General features: G+C 53.4%; 2 protein-coding genes across 2 annotated transcripts; one reads left to right on the forward strand and one right to left on the reverse strand.

Moving 5' to 3' along the window:
• Positions 1-4419: 4419 nt before the first annotated feature.
• Positions 4420-5355, reverse strand: LOC135326395 (olfactory receptor 14C36-like). Its single transcript, XM_064504279.1, has one exon. It carries the CDS (start codon positions 5353-5355, stop codon positions 4420-4422), a length of 936 nt encoding a protein of 311 aa, XP_064360349.1.
• A 6033-nt stretch (positions 5356-11388) lies between these two features.
• LOC135326396 (olfactory receptor 6B2-like) lies at positions 11389-20038 on the forward strand. Its single transcript, XM_064504280.1, has 4 exons — positions 11389-11401; positions 15907-16832; positions 19169-19248; positions 19789-20038. Exons 1-4 carry the CDS (start codon positions 11389-11391, stop codon positions 20036-20038), a joined length of 1269 nt encoding a protein of 422 aa, XP_064360350.1.
• Positions 20039-21676: the final 1638 nt, after the last annotated feature.

Raw genomic sequence — 21676 nt, forward strand, 5'->3', positions numbered from 1 at the left:
CGTCCCTCTTCGTAAGAGACTTGAATTTATATCAGACAACTCTTGTGCTTTGGGCATTGTATCTGTGATAATCATGCTTGTACAGAAGTATTTGAATTGATCCCACTTCTCCAGCACTAGGAACCCAGCCTGTCTGACCCAGAGGCCTTCTGTGAATGCGTCTGTCTCTGTGTCAGAGCTGGCCGGTCTCTAATAAAAGGGGATTTCCTCAGTGCTGTGCTTGAAAGTTGATTTCTTCTTCCAGAACTAGGGCCAAGAGTTCACTCAAGGACTTTCGCCATGAAAGGGCCTGTTGCATTTCTATGGCTCTCCATGCGCCCAAGGCGATGAGCTCATGGGGTGCTGTGTTAGGGAATGAGGGCTGCATTCAGCTCTCACTTGTGGGTGCCCAGTGCTCCTGGAGGTGCTGAATGGTCAAACGCTATCTGCCTGTGTCCCCTAAGATGGGGCTGGTGGCAGATGCCCACAGTGGGGACCCTGCAGGCAGAGGGAAGGGAGCCTGGAGAGTGGTTCATGTCACCTTCAATGACCAACCCTGGGCTGGATCTTGGGACACACCTGAACACAGCATCAGCCATTTGAAATGCCCTGTGATTGCTCAGAGCATCATCCACAGCCACAGACCCCTTGGTAGGGGGTTGTCAGGTGCAATGATGCCCGTCCACCTGGGTCTGCTTCTCACCCCAACCACCACGGCCAGTGCAGAGTCACCCCATGGCCCTGGGGCACCACAGCCCGCCAGCCCGGGGCCCTGCGGGGAGCACAGGGGAGGCTCCAGGAATGGCCAGGCAGGCCAGCACTGATGCACTCCCTGGGGTGAGGACACACACCGGTGGGACTGTGGGGCAGAGCCAGGTCTCGTGGAGGGGTAGCAAGACATGCCGGGCGCAGGGGAGTGGAGGCCATTTGCAGCCCTGGCTGCACAGCCCAGCTTTATGGGCTGGTTTTGCTGTGCAGCCAGCTCATTCCTGCTGGGCTCAGTGCCTGTATGGAGGGGAAGAGCCAGGCCTAGCCAGCCTCTCTGCTGGCCCAGACCCCAGCAGGCCCTGGGGACGGCTGTGTGCTGACCCCTGTTTGGGGCATGGCCAGGGCTGGGCAAGGTGTAGGAACTGTGGAGGCTGCCAAAGCAGGAGGGCTGTGGGGGACGGAGCACAGAAGGCTGTCGCAGGGCCTGTGCCAGGGGGATGTTGGCCTGGCCCACCAGCTCTTGTTCCTGCTCCAGCTGTGCTGGAACAGACACCAAGGACCCAGAGGTCCCTCAGGCAAAGCTGTGCTCCTTGGGGAGCTGCCCTGAGCACCACAACAGGCAGAGCACCCTCCTTGTATGTCCCTGTCCTGCTGGGAGGGTGGCACGGGCACAAGCCCTCGCTGCAGCCCCCACTGGCCCCTGCCCCTGCCGACCTGCCCCTGCCAACCTGCCACCACCCCCGTGCTGCCTCGTCCTCTGTCCCTCTTCTCCACACCGCAGGGACCAGTGATGCAGCAGGAGCTGGCACAGCCCCACAGCCGCTGCCCGGCCCCTGGCCCTCCCCTCCTGCCTGCCAAACATCACATCCATCTTCAAGAAGGACAGGAAAGAGGATCTGGGGAGTGATGGGCTGGTCAGCGTCACCTCAGTCCCTGGGGAGCAAATCTTCCTGGAGCTAGTTCCAGCCATATGAAGGGGTTGGGAAGAGCCAGCATGAAGTCATCGAGGGCAAATTGTGCCTGGTCAATCTGACTGCCTTCTGTGATGGGATGACTGGCTGTGTGGACAAGGGGAGTGCGGTGCATGCTGTACACCCTGAATTTAGGAAGCTCTTTGACATGCTCTTCCATAACATCTTTGTAACCAAACTGGGGAGATGTGGGATGGAGGAGTAAGCAATGGAGGGTGTGGGAAATGAGCTGGAGGCCACCTGGCTTAATGAGTGGAGTGATGCAAGATCCAGCTGACTAATGGGTACCAGGGATGTTCTTCAGCGGTCAATACTGGAGGCAATGCTGTCTGTCACTATGAATGATTCAGAGGGTGGGATGGAGTGCACTCAGCCAGTTCATGGATGATACCAAATTGCTATGAGTGGTGGACTTGCTGGAGGGCAGTGCTGCTAAGCAGAGGGGCAGCAACAGGCTGGTGATATGGGAGTTCAACCAAGTCCTGTCCCTGGGATGAGATAATCCCCTGTAGCAGGGCAAGCTGGGGCTGACTGGCTGGAAAGCAGCTTTGCAGGGAAGGACCTGGGGGTCCTGGTGGACAGCAAGTTGACAAGGAGTCCTCAGGCTGTTCTTGTAGCACAGACAGCCACCCTTATCCTAGGTTGTATTAGCAAGGGTGCAGGCAGCAGGGCAAGTGCAGCAGGACAGATGAAATATCCTGGCAGCCTCATCCAAAAAGAAGCAGGATTAAAAAAAGAGCAGAACTGGCAGACTACTGATCTTTGAGACAATGGTATGGTCAATGGTCCCAGTACTGGAAACCTTTTAAAACAAATTAAAGAAAAAAAAAGTGTGTGTGGGGGGGGGATTTAAGCATTTCTGCCAGTTGCCAAGTGGCTGCAGCCACATGTGCCCAGACTTGCTTAAGGGAGGCAGCTCCAGGGGGACCCGTTATTTGCCCTATCTCTAGATGCATGGACAGGATTATGACTTTTTAGAGATAGAATCCATCTTTGCTAGTCTAACCTATCTAGAGATAGACCATCCCGAGGTGCCAAGGATCCCGATCCCTGAGCCATGGATACAGCCTCCTCGGATTGCCCATGACATGGGCATGATGTGCCCAGGACACACCTCACAGAGTCAAATAAATTTGTGTGGGAGAAGTGGTGGAAGAAAGTGGAGACAAATCAAAAGAGGGGGCATGGCGGCCAGGAGTCCCACTGGCAAACATCTCCAAATACAGGTGGATTTTACCCCTTCTCCGGCAAGGCCGTTCCTTCCAGTGGCACCTGGGGGAAGGAGAGTCTTTTCCTGGCCACCCTTGTGTGATAGAGGACATCAGGATTTGAGACACCCCTCCCAACCAAGGGGGAGTTTCTTGGAACCCAAAGATTTCAACTGGGGACCTTAAAGTCCTGGGTGACTGAAGACTATGAGATGCCTCCAATGTGTGGCTCACAAGGCACCTGAGTCACATCATGACCACCTTTGAAATGCCCTCAGAAGCAGATCCCATAATGTCTGGCCTGAACGAGACTTGCAGTATTTCTCTGCCTTTCTCCCTGCACCTAAAATTTTCTTTTTAGCCCCTTAGCACTGGGCAGAAGTCTCGGCTCCTGGACCGAGGGAGAAGGCCCCAGTGCCTGCCAGCCCTGCCGCTACACTCAGAATGTCATTCTGTTGAACTAAAGCAAGTCCCCATGTGACCACCTCTGCAGTGTAAGTGTGTCCCCACTCTTCTCCAGTCCAGGAAATGGGACTGCAGGTGGGAGGCAGCCAGCTCAGAGCAGGTGTAGAAATGCCTCTGCTCACCACCCCCTGCCCTTCGTTGACATACATGGAAATAGATTTCCCTATTTTCTCTTCCTTGCAAGCACACAATTGCTCCTTTCCTCTTCCCCAGGGAGGTTCCTGCTCCTCAGAGAGCCTTTCCACAGTGAGTGCATCAGTGCTGGCCTGCCTGGCCGTTCCTGCACCCTCCCCTGTGCTCCCCGCAGGGCCCCGAGCTGGCGGTGCTGCTCTGCAGAGCGAGCGGGTTGTGGTGCCCCAGGGCCACGGGGTGACTCTGCACTGGCCGTGGTGGTTGGGGTGAGAAGCAGACCCAGCTGGACGGGCATCATTGCACCTGACAACCCCCTACCAAGGGGTCTGTGGCTGTGGATGATGCTCTGAGCAATCACAGGGCATTTCAAATGGCTCAGGCTGTGCTCAGGTGTGTCCCTAGAAGCAGCACAGTGTTTTCCATTGAAGGTGACATGAACCACTCTCCAGGCTCCCTTCCCTCTGCCTGCAGGGTCCCCACTGTGGGCATCTGTCACCAGCCCTGTCATAGGGGACACAGGCAGATAGCGTTTGATCATTCAGCACCTCCAGGAGCACTGGGAACCCACAAGTGAGAGCTGAATGCAGTCCTCATTCCCTAACACAGCACCCCATGAGCTCATCACCTTGAGCCCATGGAGAGCCCTGGTAAAGCAACAGGCCCTTTCATGGTGAAAGCCCTTGAGTGAATTCTTGTCTCCAGCTTTGGAAGAAGAAACCAGCTTTCAAGCACTGCACTGAGGAAATACCCTTTTATTAGAAACAGGCCAGCTCTGACACAGTGACAGACACATTCACAGAAGGCCTCTCAGGCAGACAGACAGACAGGGCTTGTGCCTCTGCAGAAGTGGGATGGATTCAAACACTCCTGTACAAACTTGGTTATCACAGGGAGTGCCCAAAGCACAAGAGTTGTCTGAGATGAATTCAAGTCACTTACAAAGAGGGATTGGCAGCTTATAGCTGCTGAACTGGTATCAGTTGAAACAGTTTTTTCAGTGCCTCCTTGAGTTCCTTGTTCCTCAAACTGTAGATGAGGGGGTTCACTGCTGGAGGCACTACCACGTACAGAATGGACACCACCAGATCCAGAGCTGGGGAGGAAATGGAGGGGGGCTTCAGGTAGGCAAAAAGGCCAGTGCTGACAAACATGGAGACCACGGCCAGGTGCGGGAGGCACATGGAAAAGGCTTTGTGCTGGCCCTGCTCAGAGGGGATCCCCAGCACAGCAGTGAAGATCTGCACGTAGGACACCACAATGAAAATGAAACATCCAAAAGCTAAACAAACACCAGCCACAAGAACCCCAACTTCCCTGAGGTAGGAGTCTGAACAGGAGAGCTTGAGGATCTGGGGAAGTTCACAGAAGAACTGGTCCACTGTGTTGCCTTGGCAGAGTGATATTGAAAATGTGTTAGCAGTGTGCAGCACAGCAGTGAGCAAGCCACTGGCCCAGGCAGCTGCTGCCATTTTGACACAAGCTCTGCTGCCCATGAGTGTCCCGTAGTGCAGGGGTCTGCAGATGGCAACGTAGCGGTCATAGGCCATGACTGTGAGGAGAGAATATTCTGCTGAAATTAAGAAGAGAAACCAAAAGACCTGTGCAGCACATCCTGAGTAGGAAATGGCCCTGGTGTCCCACAGGGAATTGGCCATGGATTTGGGGACAGTGGTGGAAATGGTGCCAAGGTCGAGGAGGGAGAGGTTGAGGAGGAAGAAGTACATGGGGGTGTGGAGGCGGTGGTCGCAGGCTACAGCTGTGATGATGAGGCCGTTGCCCAGGAGGGCAGCCAGGTAGATGCCCAGGAAGAGCGCGAAGTGCAAGAGCTGCAGCTCCCATGTGTCTGCAAATGCCAAGAGGAGGAACTCATGCAGGGAGCTGCTGTTGGACATTTGCTGCCTCTGGGCTGTGGGAGAATGTCCAGGGAGGAAAGGATATTGACAAGTTAGGACTGACTTGGAACAAAACCCACAGCATTTCTCAGAGCAACTCCCCACATGTCCTTTCTCCTTAACAGCAGGACCTTCCTTCACCTCCTCTGCTTGTGCTTTGGTCTGTGCTTTTGGAGTCTACCACGGGGAACAGGGTCCTCTAACCCATGGGCTCCAGAGAAGTCAGCCCTGCTTGTTACACAGACACTCAGAATCAAAACAGGATGGTCAGTCATTGTGCAGTGACAAAGTGTCCTTGCAGTGCTGTCAGTGGGATTAGGTGAGACTCCTGAACCCCTGGTTGGCTCAGTTCTACTCCCGTTGGCTGGGGACCCACATGACCACCCAGCACAGGCATAATTCATTGCTATTGATACACCTTAACCCCATAGTATGTGACAATCACTGCAGGAACACTTTGTATTTGACTATATACAAATGTCTTAGCTGTGCACAATCTGATCACTTTTGCAGCAAGGACACTTCGGGACACTCCACCCAGGATGGTGATCAACACATTTCGGCATACAAATTGGACTAGACACAGCAGGATTTGCCACGGGGGAATTTCTAGAACCTTCAGAAATTCCCACCTGCAGCGCTGCCATAACTCTCAGTCAAATACTTAATTGCCTAGCTCCAGTCAATCACCTAGTTTCAAGGTGGTCTGTTGACTCATGACAGCCTATTCTCCCATCTGTGCAGATGACTGGCCAGGCAATTCTCGGGCCAGGCAAGGAGCTAATGACCAAAGTGCTCTGGATGTGCACACAAGCGTAGCCCTGGTACCCAGCCAAACCACAAGTATGACTCCAGAACAAAACTGACATTTCATATCTGAAACTCATCTGTAACTTCAGACCCTTAGCTCTCACCAGATGCTCTGCCACACTGGGTACACGGAGATAGCAAACAGCAACATGTAGTTGGAGGTGGGGTGGGGGGGCAGTTTCTGGGGATGGATGCCCTGAGTTGAGCGAGGGGGATTTCATGCAGTGACCCCGTGGGAATACTCTCCATGTCCTGCAGGGAGAGATGACATTAGCATCCAGCCCATCAGCCTCTGGAAGAGAAGAACCCTGGGAGGAATTCGTCTCCTCCTCTTTCACCCTTCTGAAGAGAGGTGTCTGTATCCAAGTCAGTCACCACCAGCTCCCACTTGGTGCAAAGGAGGAAAACAGGCCCATGAAGGCAGGGCTTACAGGACCCATTACAGAGGCCTCCGTTCCACTAAGATAGATCCTCACATCAGTTTACCACCTGCACCACATCTGCAGCCACAATAGGGGTTGTGGGGCAGGGCATACAGGCAAGCTCTGTGTCCACGTCCTCTCTCCGATTAAGCCTACTCATAATGTGGAAGGGGTCTGCAACCTCTTCACAACCCATTCTCCAGGAGAGGGGCTGTAGCAGAGGGGCTTACTCACCACACACGGGGCACATCTATTGAAGGGATAGAAATCCTTGGCTTTTTCCATTACCAGAGAATCCTGAGGGGCAAAAGTGTTTGGGGTAGTGCATTGCCCAAAAGAGGATGTCTCCTTTGGGAGACTTGGCGCATTCCCCAGCCCTACAGACTGCATGGCCCAAAGACCCACAGGCTAGAAGGGGTCTTGGACCCCTCGCTCCCATGCAAACACCTCCAGATGGGCACACAGGAAAGCCCTCATCTTACTCAGCTGTGCACATCCCCCTGCAGAGGAGGTTTTGCTCTCAGCCACTCTGTCAGGCAGTGGTAAAATGGGCACATACAGGAGAGACGCACATCTGCTCTCCTGGAGGCTGGACTGCAAAGGAGGTGTCTCCTGCCCTGGATGCTGTGGCCTTGAGGGCAGAGGCTCTGCTGGGTGGCAGAGGAGACACAGGCACTGGCTCAGGGGAAGGCCTCTGCATTGCAGAAGCTGTCAGGGAACTGCCCACATCCACCCTCCCACAGCCTTTCCTGTGAGAAGTTTCTTCTCTTTCATGCATCATCCCGCTGCTACCTGGCACTGTCCCAGGGGCAGATACCTTCAGGTTTGCAGGTGCTAAGGAGCAGCTTAGATCCAGCCTAAGGAGGCTAATAAAGATTATGGTGGTGCTGCGTGTAGGCAGAGGGGTGGCTGAAGGGATTTGCTGAGGTTCCTTGAAGGCGTTTTGATCTCTCAGTGTAATGGTTTAGGAGTCACAATTTTTTGCCTAACTAAACAACTCTGTTTCCATTCCAGCCCTGTCAAAGGATGGGGAGATTAAGCACAGACTCAGGCAGGAAAGCTCTGCCCTTTGCAGGTATGACCAGCATATACTTTGCTCTTGAAAAGTCCCCTTCAGAAAATGTCCTGGGGGTGATCTGGAGCTGAGAGCAGCCCTGAGCCATGCAGCACCCTCTCAACAGGAGAAGGAACCTGCCCTGATGCAGATTGCTCCTTCCACCCACAGCTTCTCCCTGCAGCACCACCATGAGGATTTCCCTGGGCAGGCTGAGTGCTGATCCTCGCAGGCAGCAGAGTTGCTGTTCCCAGGCACACAGCACCCTGGGGTGCAGGGACACTGCTCTGAAGTGCAGCATTGGGCAGATGTGGGTGCCCTCCCTGGCTTCACACCCCTGCACCATCCCCTCAAGAATGTAGCTGTGATGCCCTGTCAATCTGATGGAGTGGGAATCTCGGTCTAAAGCACCACCTGCTCCAAACAGGAGAAGCTGGGAGAGCCACCCTGACAGACCCTATCAGCTGAGGAAGGTGCCAGCTGCAGAAGAAACTGCCAGGAACCACAGCAGCACTGCCTGCAGCCAGAGACTTACTGTGTCAAGGGCGGTGAAGATTTCTCCTCACAGTGAGCTCTCAGCTGTCCTCCTCTTGCTGACCGTCTTTAACTTCTGAGTCGCTCATCTCATCCTGGTGCCTGCCGACAGCACCTTGAGTCTTGCTGCTCCTTTAAGAGCAGCTGCACCAGGACAGAGCTGTCTGCAGCACCTGCCAGGTTGCCATGGGCTCCTGCAGTCCCAGGAGCCAGGCCCAGCTCAGAAGCAGAGGCCCAGCTGAAGACGTGACTTGCTCTGTGTCCTCTGCATCCTCGAGGTGTTCCCAGGGCTCCAGGGCTGACAGCTCCTGAAAGGCAGCAGGGTCACCCAAGGGAAATGTCCACTGAAGGACACTAAAATAATCACCAATGGTCTCTCCCTAAACAGTGGAGAGAGACTGATTGCAGGATTGCAATTGCTCTCACCAGAGGCTAGTTATCTGAGAGAGGTGGAAATGTCTCACTCTGGAAGGCCCTGCTCCCGTCTCAGAAGAAGACAGGACACCTGCAAAAGACAAGAAGCCAGTTCACTGACTTGTGCTTCAGGGAGTGATTTAGAGGAAGAAATCAATACATCCAATGCCCATTGAGAAGCCCCTTGGGATGGACTGGCATTCAGCCTCCTGTGCACTCCACAAACTCACAGGAGGTGGGATTCCCCTTGCCCAAGGTTTGGGGTGCATAGAATGGGTGTCTGCAGGCAATCTCTTTTTCCAAGCTCCCACTGTGATCAATGGAGATGAAGGGTGGGCATCAGTTGTTTACACACCCACACTCTTGGACATTTGAGGTGCCGGAGGTGGTCCAACACGTGTGCCAGTGTCCCTTGCTCTGATGGAGAAACTAGGAGACCCCCATCCTTGTGGAGCATCAGCTAAGGGCTGGGTGGAGAATTGTCTTGGCTATCTGAAATGACACTTGATGTCTACTACTGCAAGAGCTCCCCTCGCTCTGAAGCTGAAATATATGCAGATTCCAAACATTGCAAATAGCGCATGTAATTCAGGGCAGACACTTGAATTAATGCAATGACAAGAGGCCTGCAGGGCTGTCAAATGCATGAGGTGTCCAGGAGGAAGGCACATCACACTGAGGTCTGCGCGCATATGCCTAGACTCTCAAACCCTGTTCATTTTCCTCTCCCTAAACCTTTTCTGATTCCCAATGATATGAACAGGGACTGTGCTAATGATTCCGCTGCAGCGTGGCTGGATCACAGGCTGGTCAGGCCCATGGACTTTCTCAGGGGCATCTTGTCCTTCCTGGACATCTGGTCACCTCCGTCACAGGCCCCAAGGTGCTACAGACTCAGCTCAGGCACCAAACACCTCTCCTGACATGGCTGCATGGCCCAGCTCTGTTCCTCTCTGGCCTTGGCTACTGCAGGGTTTGCTCCCTTAGTGGGTGCCTCATATCATCATTACATTGCTGTCTGCTATCTACGCCAGCAGGTCTCTGTGCTGAACTTTGGCCTTTGCATACATGGTGTCCTTGGCTCTGGGGAACAGGTTTCACAGTAACAACGCTGCGCTCAGCCCTGGTGCCACAGCTGAGGTTCTGCAGCCCAAATATACACAAATGCACAAAGCCTGGGCCACAAAACAAGAGGAAGGGGAGATGCACAAGCTGTTGCAGAACTACAAAAGCAACCTTAGGCAACCTGAGGCAGTCTGTGGATCAAAGACCCCGGTTCCTATGGGGAGACTTTAATCTTCCTGACATTCCCTGGGAGGGCAATGCAGCAGGGTACAAACCATCCAGGAGGATTAACATTCATTAATATGAATGTTTTCCTGTGATGAAATAGTGGAAGAACAGGGAAGAAGAAGTGGGAGAAAAAATGCTGATCTGCCCTTGACCTTGTGTTTCCACTGCTCTGTCTATTAGGCTGTGGATGTAACCTCAGTGATCTCTCACATATTTCCACATGTCCTGATTAAATTGGTCATTTCTAAAGGCATCTTTGCATCAGACTCTCTGGACTTACGCACTTTCCATAGTTTTCCAGTTTTCCTCCTCCCCTTGCTCTTTATCATTCAGATGCCTCTCAACTCTCCAGTTGCTGCTCTGAGCTTCTGGGAGTCTGAAGCTTGCCTCGTCTTTCAGCAGTCTCATTGTCTCTTCAGCCAACTCCTTTGTTCTGTTTCTTGTCTGCTCTTTCCTATCTATCTGTCGAAAATATTTCAAGGAAGGTTATGTCTTGTGGGCACTGGAGGCAGCTTGGACTTAACACTTGAGGACAGTCTCTTTTATTAAGCTGTTTCAATTTTTTTTTTTTTTTTTTTTTTTTTTGCTATTAAGAAAAACACCTCTGTGTCTGTTTGCAGCTAGTTCTCTATGGAAAGCAGGTGGGAATTGGTGCACATGAGCTGTAACATTCAGCTACAGACTTGAGAGGAAAAAGGTGAGATTTTACCAAGAGTGCTCTAAGTCCCCAGTGGCTGATTTGGGAACTGGCAGGGCTGGGGAGCTGGGGAGGAAGGTTGTCCATACATGTCTCCTATCAAAAATACTGCTTTTCCTACATGTCCAGACTTCATTCGGAGACTGAGTGGGTCAGTATGAATTGGAGAATGTGGGTATCGCTTATTCTGAAAACTGAAGAATAAAGAAAGCTTAAGAAGCAAACATCTTTCCTTTTCAGGTGCTCATTGAAATCTGCCTAATTTCAATACACACCTGAAAACTTTCTAATTAGCCACATAAGACTTGAAGAACTGAAGAAAATTATGGAAAGAGGCATGGCTCCTTAGGGGTTTTGGCATTTTAATGACCCCTCGGGTGTATCTGGTGCTGAGCCCATGAACCGCAGATGCTGAGAAGAGACTGAAGAAACCTCTCAAGAAGTTGAAGTCAGAAGCAAATCCCAAGTTTCTTGGAGCGTTAACAGGTCCCACTGAGGGCAATTACCAACAAAGTCTCCCCAGGGGCTGATTAGAGCAGAAAGCTGGAGGCCCTGATTGCAGGCAGGCAAAGGCAATGTGCAGGTGGCTGTGATGCCAAGTCAACCTGGAGGTGTGTTATCAAGCAGAGCAGGCAGGCACTGACACCCAGCACCTCGGTAGGGTGATCCTTTCCATCCTGCATTGCTCAGGGCTCTTCCTGGGGGCAGTGTGTGGGTGGGGGTGTGCAATGCCAACTGCAGGACCATGATACTGCACCTCCTGGGCTCCCTGGGGACAAGGAGGCAGCAAGGCCAGAGTGCTTTAAGGAATGGTGTCTTCTCGTGGGCCTTGGTGGCAGAGACACCAGCCATAGCCAAGAGGACAAAGACCTTGCTGTGTTGGGAGGTTTCAGCCTTGGCAGTGCCCTCGGCCACCTCCACCACAGGCTGTCCTATGCTTTCCCACGCCTGTGCCTGTTTCCTTGCAGACTGTAGACACCCAGCCTGCTTCCCCACCTTGCTCTTGCCCGGGGATCTCCCTACGTCTCCTGACGTCTTGCTCTCCTTACTTGCTTTCCCTTGAAACACAAAGCCAGGGACTGAACACGTATTCCCTCTGGGTATCCTGTAGCACCACAACACTGCCCTACAAGTGACATTTCCTTTTCCTAATGTCACATCTAAACCCCACCAGCTGCAGTTTGTGGCTTTTTCTCCTTCTCATGCTGTTTCCCACCACCAAGAAGATCTCCATCTTCTCTGAAACCACCCTTCAAGCAGTCACAGGCTCCTACTCTGCTGCCTTTTGCCTGCACTTCAGCAGGATAAAGAAGCCCTCACAGATGGGATTACTCCCATCTAGCCACAGGACTTGACACTTCTCTTGTAAATCTTCATGAGGTTTCTGTTGTCAGAATCACCTGAGTTTCTCAAGAGCCTTCTGGACTAAAGTTCATCTGTGTCAAAATGAAAAAAACAAAGCAAACCCCCCCCCCCAAACTAAGCCAAAAGAGCACCAATGAGTTAAGGGTAAGCAGGGGTGGGGTGGGCTGTATGGGAACAACCAGAATGGTAAAAGATACAAATTCAGAAGGATAGAAAATAGAAAAGAAAAAGGAAATTAATAGTGGAGCAAAGGATGAATCAGGCCTATTTGGGGGATTCCTGCCAAGAAGCCCTGCATCTGAGTCATTCTGCCTGGAGGAGGACAAGAAAGCTGGCCTGCTTCCACTGTCACGGTGAACCTGTGTGCTTTGCCTGACATCAGGAAGAGAAGATCGAGAGTGGGAAGAATCACAGACTCCTTCAGGGTGGAGGAGGGGACCTCAGGAGGTCTCTAGCCCAGTCTCCTTGCTCACAGCAGGGTCAGCTCTGGGGTCAGACTGGGTTGCTCTGGCCTTCATCCAGTCTGGTCTTGGAAACCTCCAAGGCAGGAGACTGCACAGCCTCTCTGGGCAACCACTTCCAATGCTTGACCATCCGCATAGTGGAAAAGCTTTTGCTTATCTCCTGCCTGGATGTCTCTTCTTTCAGCCATTGCCCATTGCCTCTTGTCCTCCCACTGTGCACCCTGGTCAAGAGCCTGACTCCATGTTGTTGATGACCTCCTCGTAGCCATTGGAAGGCTGCTGTGAGATCCCTCCAAAGCCATCTCTTCTGTAAGTTGAAGAAGCCCCATTTCCTCACAGGGCAAGTGCTCCAGCTCCCTGACTACTGTGAGGGCCCTTGGCCAAACTCGCTCCCAGTTATCAGCTTCTTTCTTTTTGTGGGAACTCAACATTGGATGCAATGTTCTAGATGTGGTCTAATGAATACTGACTAGAAGGCGATCATTCTCTTGACCTCCTGGCTGTGCTCCTGCTCAGACAGCCCACGATGCTTCTGGCCTTCTTTGTGGCCCAGGAACGCTGCTGGCTCATGGCGAACAAACTGGGTGGGAGGCAGCCAATATGCTCAAAGACAGGGCAACCATCAAGAGGGACCTCAAAAGTCTTGACAAACAGGTAGCATGAAAATGCATGAAATTCAATAGATGCCAAATCCTGCCTCTGGGAACTAAAAAAACCTGTTGCAACAACAAAGGCTGGGGACAGATTACAGGGAGCAGCAATGGCTGGCTGCTCCCAAAGGCATGGCATGCTGGGAGCCAAGTGTGATAACATGGCTGAAAGGGCAGGGGCTCCAGCAGCCTGGGCCCAGTCCCACCAAACCCAAACAAAGTGAGCAGGGAGGACCTGGAAATGGTAGCCAGGTTCAGCCAAGACTCCAGATCATCACACAAGTTCTCGGTGACAAGGCAGGTCTGAGGGCAAGCTGGGAACACAAGTCACCCAATCAAAATCAGGTCCAATGAGAGTAACCTGAGTCAGACAAAGCCCCATAATTGTGGGACAGGGCCATAGAGATTAGGCATGTCCAAGGTCAAGCTGGGAAGTCAGGCCAGGAGTCAGAGTCTGGATTAACAGGGCCCATGGCCAGGAACAGGCATACCTATAACACAGCTGCAGAGAGGCATACCTGCAATGTAGCTCAAGATGGGACTGAAGACTCAGAACTGAGCTTAAATGGGTTCCTGGGCCTTTGAGAGGTGGTGCATGTGGAAGCCCCTGGTGAGTCTGTTAGGGGGCTGTGAAGGCCTGTTATTGGCCCCAAAGCCCTGTCGAAAGCCTGGCCAGGAGCAGCTCTGTGGAAAAGGGCCTGGGGATGCTGCTGCACAGCCAAGTGAATGTGAGCCAGCAATGTGCCCTGGCAGTGAGAAAGGCCAACAGCCTCCTGGGCTGTGTGCACAGGAGCATGGCCAGCAGATCAAGGAGAGCGAGCACCACCCAGTGCTCCTTAGACCACATCTAGAGTGCCATGTCCGGTGTTGGGTCCCAAATGAAGACAACAACATACTGGGGCCAATTCAGTACAAGGCCATCAGGATGCTCAGGAAGCTGCCGCACAAACTTCTGTGTCTATGGAGCCAGCCACTCCTGCCTTCCAGGCAGGGTAGAGGCCAAGGAGGCTCCAACAGGACTGAGTGGAATCCTGCCCTGTGGCACCCATCGGTGTGACAACAGGAGCAAAGGAGATCTCTGAGAACCTCTGAGATAAGAGAGAGGGACAGAAACCAGGAGGAAATATCAGTAGCTCTGCTCCCTTCAGTCCCTCACACACCAGGCCCCTGTGTCTCAGGGAGAGGTTTGGGGGCCCTCTCCCTTCAGGGGAAGGAGCCTGGCACCCAAGGGGGATTCACCCATTCCCCTAGGGAAGTCTCCATGGCTGGGAGAAATACCAGGGGCTCGGCCTTTTCCTCCCCACACACCATTGTGGGAGGCTGGAGGGACCAGCTCAGGCCATCAGGGCTCTCTAAACCTGAGTGAGTCAGTGAACAGACAGTTGCCTGCAGGGAGGTGAGGGGAATCCCATTCATGGGATCTCTCCTGGCTTTGTGTCATGACTTAGGAGGAGGCCTGATGATTGTGCTGCCTCAGTTTCCTTTTCAAAGGAGCATGTCCCAGAGTTTGAGTGACCAGAATGATGGGGAAAGCTGTATGTCAGAAGTGTTTGCAAAGTTTCCAGCAGTTCAGAGGTTTCAGTCTCCTTTGAGGGCCAGTTATGCCTTGCTTGCTCCCTGTAGTCACTGGGGAGAGATGATCTGCAGCAGGAACCTTCAGAGACTCATTAGTGCTATAAACCCCAGGACAATCTGGAGGGCTGGGGCATTCAGCTCCTGCTGGAGACTCTCTATAGGAGCTGCTGAAGGAGGACAGAAAGCTCAGAGCAGTGCCTGATCCTCAGATCAGGGTTTGCAGAGAGCTCAGGGAAGACAAGGACAAGTTGGAGAAGAGGCAGAGGATCAGATCCCTCACCTTGATCATCACTTCCTGGCACCATCAGCGCTGAGGTCATCACCTCATCCTGAGGACTGCAGGTTTGTGTTGTGCCTTCTGAGTCAGGGCTGTTCTTTCTTAGCTGATGAGGCTTTGCATGGTGGTATCTATGAGTGAGAAAGGTGACGGGCATATCCCTTCCCGGGTGTCTTCTACTCCAGCTCCCTCTTCCCTCCACACATTTCTTCTGATGCCCTTGTTAGCTGAGCAGAGTCCTGGGGAGCTTGCTGGTGGGTGTGGAGTTAGAGTTGTGCCTTTGCTGGCCCTGAGCCTGCCCAGAGTCCTGCCAAGGGGCACCCCCACCTCACTTGGGAGGTAGGATCCGGGTAGAGGACTGTGCTTCTCAGGCAGGGACCTTCCCTGGCTGTGCACACAGCCATGTCCTGGGCATTCACCACAAACAGGAGGGTAACGATGCTCCTTCCCAATCTCACCCACCGCTCACCATGGAAGCACCCACCCCTTCTCCTAGCAAGGCTGTTCAGGGAGCCCCATGAGCACAGCTGGCAGTGCTGAGGTCCAGCTGCTGGACTGTGCCATGAGGCAGCTGGCATGATGTGCTCGCATAAAGGGATTTTCTTGCCTGGTTGGGATTGGGCTTGCTATTTGGAATAACTTTGGGTGTAGGAGAGACACTGTCATGGTCTGAGTGAAAGCTTTCTCTCCTATACCTCCACCCCAAGAGGGAAATGAGCACCTCTGTGGGGCAGCTTACCTCTGTGGTTCTCCTAGGAGGCCCTTCTCTGTAGATGCATGGTTTAACTCTCTCTAGTTCCCTCCTTTCACTAGTCATGGAGGTCATTAAGAGAATACAAATGCAGTCAGAGAAGTGTCAGAGTCATGTTGTCTCTGACAGAAACTGTCTTCATGATTATTCTATACAAGAAACAAATAAATAAACAAAGGCTCTTTCTCATAGGTGTCCTTGCTGGCAAAGAGGAGTGAGGAAGCTGAGGTGCTACAGGGAGAAAGGGGAATGGGAGAATTGCACATCGTCAATGGAGTTTGTCCTGCTGGGAATGGGGAATTTGCCCTCGCTCCAGACACCACTCTTCGTCCTCTTGTTTATGACCTACTTGGTAACGATGGTTGGGAACATCCTCATTGTTGCGTTGGTGGTGGCAGACTGGCACCTGCACACCCCCATGTACTTTTTCCTCAGCAATCTCTCCTCGTTGGAGATCTGCTACAGCTCCACGATCCTGCCCCAGCTGCTGGCCAGCTTCCTGACTGGGGCCAGGACCATCTCTGCTCAGGGCTGTATTGTACAATTCTATTTTTTTGCCTCTTTTGTGGTTACCGAGTCTTATCTGCTGGCAGTTATGTCCTACGATCGGTACTTGGCCATATGCCAGCCCCTGCTCTGTGCAAGCATCATGACCTGGAAGGTCTCTCTACAGCTGGCAGCAGCGTCTTGGCTAGTGGGATTGCTAATCTCCACAGTAGTCATTTCTTTCATATCTGAGTTGAAGTTCTGTGGCCCCAATGCAATTAATCACTTCTTCTGTGATTTTAAACCATTGCTGGAGCTTGCCTGCAGTGACACCCGGGTGGTTACAATAGCAACTTTCTTCCTATCTTTCCTGGATTTAGTCTTCCCTTTCCTGTTCACAGTGGCCTCCTACATGTGCATCATAGCTGCCATCCTGAGGATCCCGTCCAGCGTGGGCAGGCAGAAGGCCTTCTCCACCTGCTCCTCCCACCTCACTGTTGTCAATGTTTTCTATGGCACCCTCATCATTGTCTACATGCTGCCCAGAACCCCCCAGCTGAGGCAGCTCAACAAAGTGTTCTCCTTTTCCTACACCGTCCTCACACCCCTGGTCAATCCCCTCATCTACAGCCTGCGGAACAGGGAGGTCAGGGAGGCCCTGAGAAATGCACTCAGGAAAGCTCTGGCTTGCACCTAGAGCTCATAGCCATTGTGCGCTATTGCATGCAAAACACTGCTGGTTCTGTAAAGTAGTCAAATCAGCACAGGTAATAGTATGCTGCATAGTAGCTATCCCTTCAGAAGAACATGGCACTGAGAATTGTTTTCAGAAAGCAGAAGGGAAGAGAGTACAGATTTCCTTCAGCAATTAAAGGCATGGGTTAGAAGGGAGTGGAAATAATGTCCCTTTCTTGGTGCTTCCTTTCCAGACAATAAAGTCGTGTTGCCGTATGTGGGAAATGTTGCAATGGTGTCATTTTCTTTTCCTGTGGTGACAGGGGATTCATCTGGGGTGGAATCTGAGAGAACAGGGAGGGAGAGCGGGAGTGGCAGTACTTTCCTGACTGGGGGTTCCTCAGGTGGGAGCCATCTCCCTCTGCTGTGAACATTTCCAGGGTAGAGGTCATTGCCTCAGCCCACAGCCCTTGTTACTCTTCTGTCCAGTGGAAATGCAGATACTGCTAGAGCTGCCCAAGCACATGCTGGTGTCTCCTGTCACTTGTGATGGCCTTGAGTCTCCCAGATATCTGAGGTTCCTGGCAGACAGTGCGGGGAAATAGTGAAGGGACTTGTTGGGACTGGGGCTGTAAATGGATGCTGTAGGCACACCTCAGGGCATCTGAAAGGGTCCTCAATACCATGCATTGGCAAGAGCACTCGTGCCTGCAGGCAGGGACTCAGTGCCAGCCTGTCTGTGATTCAGCCCTTCCTGAGTGCAATTCAAAATTGATTGATACTGATTTTTATATATATGTGTGTGTGTGTGTGTGAGAGAGAGAGAGAGAGAGAGAAGGATATTCAAAAGCCATCTGGACAGGGTCCTGGGCAATGTGCTCTAGGTGACCCTGCTTGAGCAGGGGGCTTGGACTAGATGATCTCCAGAGGTCCCTTCCAATCTCAACCATTCTGTAATTCTGTGATTCTGAGAGGGGAGGGGAGAGGAGAGGCAGGCAAGAGGGAGCTGCAGGGGAAGGTGTCAGGGCTGGGCTGTACGTAGTGAGGTCACTTGTGCTGCAGGATGCTGATTGGTGAGGAGCATCAGGCAGCCATGGTGAGGTGTTCAAGTGAAGGGCGAGGGGCAGCCCAGGAGGGCAGAGAGGTTGTGGGAGGGCCAAGGCAGAAGCAGGTGAAGATGGCCGAGGCTTGTCTGCCCCTCACACTGTCATCTCCTGCTGTTCGTCCACGTAGACAGCAAAGGCACTGCCCAGGGAGACTTGCAAAGCATCAAGAAGGACTACCTGGGTCTGGGGGTGATGATCAGGGGACCTGGGGGGCCCAGGTGGTTTTCTCTTTGATCCTGCTGGTGAGGGCAAAGGGCTTGAGGAGGTGGGGACAGATCCTGTGGGCCAACAACTGTTGCACAGCTGGTGTCAGCAACAGGACTTTGGTTTTTATGACCATGGGGCCCTCTTTGCTCAGAAGAGATAGGGTCAGCCTGAACAAGCAGGGCAGAAGCATCTTTGCTGACAGCCTGGCAAACCTGGTAAGGAGATGGTTCCACTGGGAACGACCAGAGGGAGAGGATGACCAACAGTCAGTAAAGCCACAGCAATAGGCACGCTGGCCAGTGTGTCCAGGGGAGAGCTCTGGGAGCCAGGACACATCCTAGGAACCCACTGCCTCCACCAGCAGAAAAGACACAAAATGCAGTCCATCCTTCTCCTTGAGAGAGAAGCCAGAGGAGCCCTCTCCAGACCCAGATGATCTGAGAGATGATCTGCTGGTGGCCAGAGGTCATGAAATTCAGCAGAAATGACCAGCTCCAGCCTTGGGTGAGACAGAAAAGCAGGTTTCCTTGTTCTGTGAGGAAACTGCTTTGAAGCAGTCCCTCAGGTCTTCACCCCTGCTAGAGCAAAGAAAAGCACGTTGGTGCCCATTGGCCTCCAGGGCAGGTGTGCCTGTGCTGCCTGCCTCATGTGCTCACCTGGTTGCCCAATTGTGATGTCACAGTCTCTGATGTCACAGTTACTGGTGACCATGGAGGAGATGGTCAGGCTCCGACAGTCTCAGTTGTCTGCCTTCCCCCACCTTTTGAGTCAGGCTTGCCCTTTGGGGCTTCCCTGCCTGCAAGGTGTATTTGGGGGAAACCCCACCTGACCTGAGACTGAAGGAAACTGTGTCATCCAGCCTCTGGTATGGAAAGAAATCTGAAGAAACCAAAGTCCCTGTTACACAGAGATGTCCCCCGAAGGAGGGGAAAAGACCAGCCCTGCTTGGCCTCCCTTCTGCACCAGAGCCTGGCAGATCCTGGAGCATGGCTGTCTGCTGACCTGCGTGTGGGGCTCAGCCGGGACTGGGCAGGGGCTGGGTGCTCAGACCTCCCACACTCTGGAGGATCATTTAAGTCATTTAATAATACCCCAGCCCTTTCCATGTCTGAGGTCTGTGATGCCAGCTCCAGCTGAGCTCTGGCTTTCCTCACTCCATCCCTGAATGCACGGAAAAGGTCTTGATGCTCCCCCTGGGCAACCCTTTCCCCTTCCAGCCTCTGTGCACTTCCACCCCGGCACCCTGAGCACTGGTGCTGCTGCCAGGGCAGAGGTGGAGGAACCCCCGGAGCAGCTCCTCAGGGAGCTCCCCAGGGAAACGCTATGCCCAGCCCCAGCCTCAGCCCCAGCCCCAGCCCCAGCCTGGCAGAGGGGAGCTGCCCTCTCCTGACCCACCCTGGCAGTGCCAGCCCCACCTCAGCCTGCTCCTGAAAGGCTCCAGCACAGCCCTGGAGGGAGCTGGAGCTGCCTTGGGCCTGGAGCAGCCTGATGGCAGGAGGGTTTGACATGGGCACAGCAGCAGCAGTGCCAGGAGTAGGGGAGGAGCAGGGAAATTGGGGTGAAGACCCCTGCCCTCAGCTGCATGCCTGGGGAACTGGATAGGCGATGCCTTTGTGGCCAGCCAGGCTCCAGTTTCAGCTCGCTTGAGGGTAGGATCATTGGGATTTTCATGGGCCTCAGTGCAGCCATGACCATGGTGAAGACAAGTGGGCAGACCCAGGCCCAGGCAACTGCGAAGGTCGGGGGTGGAAAAGGCACCATGGAGCTGGTGAAGGCCCTCCCTCTCCTCCCCAGGGGGAAGAGAGTCCCCTATCTGACAGTACTCAAAGGGGACGGAGTCTCCCGTTTGCAAGCCACCCCAGGACTGTGCAGAGATGAGGAAGACCAGGAAGGCTGGTTGTAGGGATGTTCTCAAACTCCAGCAGCTGCAGCGCTGAGAGCTGGTCACATCACAAATTTCTGAATGAGCCCAAATGCAGGTCCTGAGGCACTGCACTGCCTTACAGGCTCTGCACTGGAGCCTGGGCAGCAGCCATGCAGTGTGTGGGCATGTCCTGAGAAGCCCAGGGTCAAGACTGTGGGAGATCCAGGGTGACAGGGCCAGACAGCCCCCTTGGGAGAGCCAGGGTGCCTGTGGTGGGGGGATCCGGGGTGCCAGGGCAGTACAGCCGCCAAGAGAGCTGAGGTCCCAGGGAGGGCCCAGGGGTCAGGGACTGTACCCGGGGGAGAAGCGCTGCCTCGAGGTCAAGCCCAAGGATCAGCTGAGCCCCAGACGTGAGAAATGGCTTTTCCCAGGCTCAGCCAGAAGGAAAGCTGGGCAAAATTCATGCGAAATGGGACCATGGTCCCAGATAGAGCCCTCCACATGATGTGTGTTAAGGACATGTTTACTCTTTTCTGGCATATCATCTCTAAAGCATTGCAGACCAAGAAACCTTGCTGAGGACTTTTAAAAACAAAGAGCCTGATTTGATGCCTCAAGGACGAAGGCTGCATCCTGTCCCATACTGTCCAACCTCCTACTTCTACAACAAGAGTGACCCACAGTAGTTATCAGTTTTGAGGCTCACCAAAGCATCTCAGCTTGTGGCCACACTTTGTGCTGTTTCATCCCATGACTTTTCTCCTGTCTTCAGAAAACACCAAACCCCAAACGAACCCCCAGCCCCCAGGTTACTACACAGGTCTGCCAAGTGCAGAGACCTGTCAGTGCAGGGGTGCAGAAGTGACCTCTCCAGTGCTGCATTTAAGATATTTCATAGCCTTTGTCACTGTCTGGAGACGTTCTTGAAGGATTTATCATCAATTCTGGAACAGAACTGGGAACTGAAGGGAGGTGGCTGCTTTCCAGAACATGAGGGAAACATCTCTCTGCTCTTTCTCATTTTGTGCCATCTCCATGGCGGTGACCTACTGAGCCCCCTGATGACATGAGCTGAGGTCACAGTGGGATGTGCTGCATCACAGGGAGGTCTCCCTGGTGCCACAGAAGTGTCCTCATTTCCCTGTGAGGGCTGGGTGCTGCTGGGCACTGCTTACCCACTCCCCACCACTGCCCTTCAGAGCAGCTCCATGAGAAGGGGTGGGGACAGGAGGCAGTGGGGCCATGTTGGGGCTGCTCACTGACAGGCAGACGAGCAGGGACATGTTGGAGAGGAGTTTTGGGTGACGAGATGGGAAGCGTATCCCTTTTCTCTAGCTGGACAGATGAGCCGAGGACAAGGGGGCAAATGAGATGGAGGACTGCTGCACCAAGACCATCAGCCCAGACCACAATTCCTTGTTCTCAGTGCTCCTGTGGCTCTCCACCAAGGGTGAGGGCTTTGAGAGCTCCTTCCCAAGGTGTTGCACAGACACTGTTAATTCCAAAAAAACAGCTGTGGATCCTGGGCTCTGGGGGTGGCTGGCCAGGCCTGGGGGCTGCCACAAGAGCCCTGCCTGAGGGTCCCGCCTGGCTCAAGGGGACAATGTGGCAGTCTGGACTCCTGGGTCCTGCTGCTGGGGCTGCTCTGAGCCCCAGTTCTCTCCCATCATGGCAGAG

The sequence above is a fragment of the Dromaius novaehollandiae genome, unplaced genomic scaffold (assembly GCF_036370855.1).
Source record: "Dromaius novaehollandiae isolate bDroNov1 unplaced genomic scaffold, bDroNov1.hap1 HAP1_SCAFFOLD_27, whole genome shotgun sequence".
Taxonomy (NCBI): domain Eukaryota; kingdom Metazoa; phylum Chordata; class Aves; order Casuariiformes; family Dromaiidae; genus Dromaius; species Dromaius novaehollandiae.

Coding starts and splice junctions, on each gene's coding strand:
- LOC135326396 (XM_064504280.1), top strand. Junction 16,833..19,168: donor ATGCACTCAGGAAAGCTCTG/GCTTGCACCTAG, acceptor GGGACTGGGCAG/GGGCTGGGTGCTCAGACCTC. Junction 19,249..19,788: donor CAGCCCTTTCCATGTCTGAG/GTCTGTGATGCC, acceptor GCTTGAGGGTAG/GATCATTGGGATTTTCATGG.
- LOC135326395 (XM_064504279.1), bottom strand. CDS start 5,355: ATGTCCAACAGCAGCTCCCTGCATGAGTTCCTCCTCTTGGCATTTGCA.